The sequence below is a fragment of the Macaca fascicularis genome, chromosome 13 (assembly GCF_037993035.2).
Source record: "Macaca fascicularis isolate 582-1 chromosome 13, T2T-MFA8v1.1".
NCBI classification, from domain to species: domain Eukaryota; kingdom Metazoa; phylum Chordata; class Mammalia; order Primates; family Cercopithecidae; genus Macaca; species Macaca fascicularis.
This window is the reverse complement of record NC_088387.1, coordinates 36,460,320-36,466,319: the sequence shown is the minus strand read 5'-3', so window position 1 is coordinate 36,466,319 and position 6,000 is coordinate 36,460,320. Positions and strand designations below refer to the sequence as shown.

Below are 6,000 nucleotides of genomic sequence, written 5' to 3'. Positions count from 1 at the left end.
GGGCTGGGGGTCGCGTTGGAACCCCACAGTAAAGAGGCGCGGAAAGCCGCCGGGCATTTTGCGGGGTCCCATAAATGTCCCCAGTCTCCTGGTCTGTGCATCGAGCTCGCGCGCGCTCGGAGGGACTCCAGGCAGGGGGAGGGCCCTGCGGCCAGTCTGTGCGTCTGAGGCTTTCCCGCAGGGGGCAGTGCCGCCTGTCCGCCAGCGCCATACGGTGGGAGGGGGTGTGAACCTGCGCGGAGTTCTGGGGGTTCTTTGGGAGAAAGTTAGGGGATGCGGAGGGGTGGGGGCAAGACTTCCAGGACTCGAGGGAGGCCGTGGGGAGGGCCGCCGAGGGTGCAGGGTGGGGCGCAGGAAGGAGGTCCGGGCGAGTTTGGGGTTGGGGGCGGTGCACGCTGCAGGGACACGCAGCCCCCGGAAGGTGCGAGTGTGAACGTGAGTGTGAGTGCGTGTGTGTGTGTGTGCGCGCGCGCCGCAGCTCTCCGGGTTCCGCGAGGCGCGCGGGTGTCAGCTTGCAGCCGGGGCTCCTCCCTCCGGCCCCCCTGCCCAGCCCCGCGGTCCCTCCCTCCCTCCCCGCTCGCCCCTCCCCGGCGGGCCAGGGGCTGGGACGCCCCGGCGGAGCAGGCGGCGGCGGCGGCGGCGAGTTGGGGAGCCCTAGGCTCGGCGCTGCTGGAGGGGCCCGAGCCGAGCCGCCTGTGCCCCGGCCGGGCCGCGCCAGGCCCGCTTCCCGCGGGGCCACGCCCTGTCAAACTTTGTTGCGGCGGCGAGCGCAGCGGGCCGGCGAGCGGGCGGGAGGGGCGCCGGGCCGGGCCGGGCCGGGCAGGGCGCGGGCGGCTAGGGGCTCCGAGAGCTGCGGCCCCGGCCCGCGGCCCCACCATGCCCCAGCTCGGCGGCGGGGGCGGCGGGGGCGGCGGCGGCGGCAGCGGGGGAGGCAGTGGCTCCAGCGCCGGGGCAGCAGGCGGAGGGGACGACCTCGGGGCGAACGACGAGCTGATCCCCTTCCAGGACGAGGGGAGCGAGGAGCAGGAGCCGAGCAGCGACAGCGCCTCGGCGCAGCGGGACCTAGACGAGGTCAAGTCGTCCCTGGTCAACGAGTCGGAGAACCAGAGCAGCAGCTCGGACTCGGAGGTAAGGAGGCTCCGCGGCCGGCCCCGGGGGATCCCGGCCCTGCGTCCGCTCACCCGCTCTCGCCTTTGTGTCTCCTCCGCAGGCTGAGAGGCGCCCGCAGCCCGCCCGGGACACTTTCCAGAAGCCGCGGGACTATTTCGCCGATGGTACGTGCCCGCCGGGACAGCCCCCCACTCTCGATCCCCGCTGCGCTCCGCTGCTCAGCCCAGGCGGCCCACGGTCCCCCTTGCTCGGGTGTACGCACTCTTGCCCTCCGCCTCGGCAGCCCCCGTGGGGCGCGCGTTGGGGGCGCTCGGGTCCCCGGCTCCCGCCCCGAGCCCCCTGCCGCGGCGCTGTCCCGGGGGCCCGGGCCTCACCTCAACCTTGGTCTTGTTCGCAGTGAGAAGGCCCCAGGACAGCGCGTTCTTTAAAGGACCCCCATACCCTGGGTACCCCTTCCTGATGATCCCGGACCTGAGCAGCCCGTACCTCTCCAACGGACCCCTGTCTCCCGGAGGAGCGCGCACCGTGAGTGCGCGTCTAGCGCGCCCGGGAGGGTGGGAGGCCGCGGCCCGCAGGATGCGCCCCCGGGCTGGGCCATGGAGTGGGGGATGGGGCCTCCTGCGCCGATCCCAAGCAGAACTTGTTTGCGGAGTTGAACTACTCTCTGGCGGCCCAGCGCGAGGCTGCGCTGGCCAGTGCCTGGATGAAAGTAAAGTTCCTTTAACTTCTCCCCTCTTGCGGGTTGAGGTTTTGGAGTCCACCTCTGGGATCTTCCTCGGTCTCCAGAATTCTTCGCCTGCACCGAAGGAAACTTGGATTTGTGCCCGCTTTGGGGGGTTCTCGCTTTCCTTCTTGGAAATCGGTCAGCTTTCTCTGGCAGTGGGGCAAGGGGCCTGGGGAGCTGGGTTGGCGACGTTGTTCTCCGACTGCGGGTTCACTGGGCTGCTGCAAGCTGGTTCCTAAGAAACCCAGTTTTCGTGGCGGGTTATTCACAGCCCCTGTTCCCACTCCCAACCCTCGCACCAGGGCCTCAGCTTATCTGCGGAACTAGTTCTGAATTTTATACTCGCGTAGATGATTTCGAGGCGACCCGAGGCATTCTTCAAGTTGAGGAACTTGGCTTTTTCCCCCTTTTGTCGCCTGCTTTTCTCATTTAAAGCGAGCGCTGCGACACTTTAAACCTGTTAATGGGCGCGTATTGTGTGCTGCGCGCTGGCATTTAGAGCGGTGATTAAGCAAATTGACCGGGCCCCAGACGACGTGCAAATGAGGGCGGATTCCTTCGCCCCCTCTCTCTGGCTCTAAACTCCCGCCCCCCGCGTTGCACGGGGCGCAGCTGGGGGCTGGCGAGGCCTTTGTGTCCCCCAAGCCGCCACTCCACCCCTAGGCTCCCTGCCCATGTACTGGGTCTGATGACAGATCTTGGGTGAACGCCTGTCTACTGTGTGCCAGGCCCCCTCGTGCTGCTGCTTGGGCGCGATGTGCATCGTAGTTCTTTGCTTCCCGCCTAGCTACCCAGTGCCCGCCACTTCGTTGTCGACGGTGGGTAAGGGGGCAGGCAATGTTGGCTTCTTAGGAGCAGGGTCCCAGCAACCCACTTTATGCTAAGGCTGCCCTGAGGTAACGATGATAATTAAAGTGTGCTGGAGAAAGGCTAGGTGCCGAATGGCCATTCCTGCTGTCACTGTACAGCGGTCGGTGGAGAGCCAAGGCCTCCACATTTGGTTCAGCAGGGGCGCTACCATTACCAGATGGGTTGGAGGGGGGTTAACGGGGGCGGTGGGAGAGACTCTGACTGAGGGAGAGGGGAATGGGGAGTGGGACCACACAGACCTCACAGTTTTGCCCCGAGAGGTAGGGAGGCCTTGCTGCTTTGGCCCTGCTGGCCTGGAGCACCCCAGGAAGTCCTGAATGTAAGTGTCACTTTTGCAGTGAAAACTGAATGTGAGTCTGGCTGTTGCTTTTTCTCATTAGTGTTAAAAGAGGTGCGTGCCAATCAAAGGCGGGGGATCCACAACCTACTGTAGTCTTCTTTAGGTTTTCAATGATTCCCACCAGTGCCCACACATGTAGCTTAGTTCTGTAAGTTTTGGTGGGATTCCTGTAACTTTGCGTATGGGGGAGAGTTAATGCCTCTAAAGTCCCATGTTTCCATTTACCATTAGGGTATCTAGAGAAAGAGGTCTGGGAGGCACTAGCATCTGTGCATCAGCCCTCAGCCAAGTCCTGGTGCAGTTGAAGTCACCAGAAATGACTATTTCACCATCAAATACGACTATGGCTCCCTCAAGGCTATTTCTCCATGCACCCATTTCTCTTTAGGGCATTTGATTCATCCAGGCTCTTCTGTCTCCTCTCCCTAAGAGCCCAAGTGAAACAGATTTTTGTTAGTGTCCCCTCCTTCCTTCCTTCTATCATATTATGTGTTCTTATGCCTAAGAACTTCCAAAGGCTGATTCTTGCTGATCCTGGAGATTCCTGATTACTAAATCCAGGCCTGTGTGGGATTTTGGAGCCCTCCTGAGGCAGCCGACCTTTCGTCTCTGCGTGCCTCTCTGACTGTCCTTGTTCATCTCTGCAGCTGTTCCCTGCCCTGGCCCAGACACCATCCTCCTTTCAAGCCTCCTAGGACTTGTACTTTCTTGGGGACTTAGTATGTCCCATCCCACTCCCATACCTACGTCTTGTCTTCCTGGTGACTTGCCCTTACAGAAGTTAGTTCATTTCCCAGTGTTTCTGTGTCTCTGTGTGCCTTTCGCTGTGTTAGTTCACTGATAAACTGGGGAAGTGTCCTGCCATTAGGTCAGCACAGTTAAACCTAATTTGACCCTGTTCTTTTGCTGCCAATAAATAAAGCAAATGAGGAAATATTTAAGCACTTGGTTGTCTGGACTATAGGGTGGAGATAATGGTTTTCCTCTGGATGATTCTATTAATATAATTAAGGTAATTGTCACTGTAGGCAAATGGTAGGTACAGACAAAGTGGCCTTCTGTTGGTTTCCCAGCCTGGTAAAATGAATGTGGATAGATATGGGTGGGGAGTGAGAAGGGAGGAAAGTGCCCAGGATACATGATCCGATCTCTCTGACATCTTAGGTCTTTTTTATTGTTTGGCCTCTAAATTGCACCACTTTAGGCTTTGCTGCTCTAAGGCGAAGAGGTAGTATAAAATTAGGTGACCCCAGTTATCTGCTGCTCTAACACTTCCTCTGGAAATACCAAGCCAGATGCATAAGTGGGAATTGGCTGGAGTATTTTCAGGGTGTTAATGAACCCTAGGAATAGCAGGCAGGAGGCTTCAACAGCCTTACTCACTGGCATAATCCTGCTGAGACCACTGGGGCTGGCCCATCCTACAGTCTGGCCATCTCTCCCCATGAGCCATCACCCTTGCCCTCCACTCTGGTTTGGCTGGGATGCTAGGAAGTAGCCTTTTCCTGAGGCTCTTTAGAGAAGAGGTCCCCTCAGCATGGGATGTGGGCCAAGTCTCTGTGAGCTGCAATTGCTTCTTGTCTGGAGGCCCAGGGACCCTGTGAAGAGAGGAATAACTGCCACAAACCATTTTTCAAATAATCACATTGAAATTACACATTCATTTCTGAAAAGGCTTCACGGTTTACTAAACCACTTTGGGGCTGTTGCTTAGAACTTTGTTAGGAAAATGTAAGTTGGCTAGGTGCGGTGGCTCACACCTGTGATCCCAGCATTTTGGGAGGCCAAGGCGGGCAGATCACCTGAGGTCAGGAGTTCGAGACCAGCCTGGCCAACATGGTGAAACCCCATCTGTACTAAAAATACGAAAATTAGCCAAGCTTGTGGCTCAAGCCTGTAATCCCAGCACTTTGGGAGGCCGAGACGGGCAGATCACAAGGTCAGGAGATCGAGACCATCCTGGCTAACACAGTGAAACCCCGTCTCTACTAAAAATACAAAAAAAACTTAGCCGGGCGAGGTGGCAGGCGCCTGTAGTCCCAGCTACTCGGGAGGCTGAGGCAGGAGAATGGCGTGAACCCGGGAGGCGGAGCTTGCAGTGAGCTGAGATCCGGCCACTGCACTCCAGCCTGGGTGACAGAGCGAGACTCCGTCTCAAAAAAAAAAAAAAAAAAAAAAATTAGCCAAGCTTGGTGGCGGGCGCCTGTAATTCCAGCTACATCAGAGACTGAGGCATGAGAATCGCTTGAACCCAGGAGGCAGAAGTTGCAGTGAACTGAGATCATGCTACTTCACTCCAGCCTGGGCAACAGAGTGAGACTCTGCCTCAAAAAAAAAAAAAAAAGAAAGAAAGAAAATGTAAGTCAACACATTAGAAAGTGAATGCCAAAAATAATTTAAGACAAAAAAGAGCCAAAAAGAAAATGTTGAATGTGGTTCAGCAAGCCAGCTACAACGTGATAGAAAGTAGTTTGACTGTGACCATGAAGTGAGTGCTGATGACATTTTGGAAAGAAACACTTCTAAGTAGTATTGCTCAGGAAGTCTGTGGTTTTTGTGTCCATCTTATAAATTTCAGAACCTTTCCTTTTTTTTTTTTTTTTTTTGAGACGGTGTCTCGCTCTGTCACCCAGGCTGGAGTGCAGTGGCTGGATCTCAGCTCACTGCAAGCTCCGCCTCCCAGGTTTATGCCATTCTCCTACCACAGCCTCCTAAGTAGCTGGGACTACAGGTACCCGCCACCTTGCCCGGCTAGGTTTTTTTTTTTTTGTATTTTTTAGTAGAGACGGGGTTTCACCGTGTTAGCCAGGATGGTCTCGATCTCCTGACCTCGTGATCCGCCCGTCTCGGCCTCCCTAAGTGCTGGGATTACAGGCTTGAGCCACCGCGCCCGGCTTCAGAACCTTTTTGTGCAGCACAAGCCCACAAAAGGCTTTGCTTCATTATTTCTCAGACC

The 6,000-nt window shown here is 57.2% G+C and overlaps 1 protein-coding gene across 5 annotated transcripts in view; it reads left to right on the top strand.

Moving 5' to 3' along the window:
• The first annotated feature begins 592 nt into the window (after window positions 1-592).
• The window catches only part of TCF7L1 (transcription factor 7 like 1), a 180,071-nt gene continuing 174,663 nt past the window's right edge, over window positions 593-6,000 (top strand). For 2 of the 5 annotated variants that reach the window (XM_005575445.4, XM_005575444.4), the window contains exons 1-3: window positions 593-1,128; window positions 1,211-1,274; window positions 1,508-1,635. In XM_005575445.4, the coding sequence (XP_005575502.1) occupies window positions 877-1,128; window positions 1,211-1,274; window positions 1,508-1,635 (444 nt within the window). In that variant the 5' untranslated portion in view covers window positions 593-876. Of the gene's footprint in view, window positions 1,129-1,210; window positions 1,275-1,507; window positions 1,636-6,000 lie in introns of those variants that run through there. The other 3 variants (XR_012422117.1, XR_012422116.1, XM_074011376.1) reach the window with 2 other exon arrangements.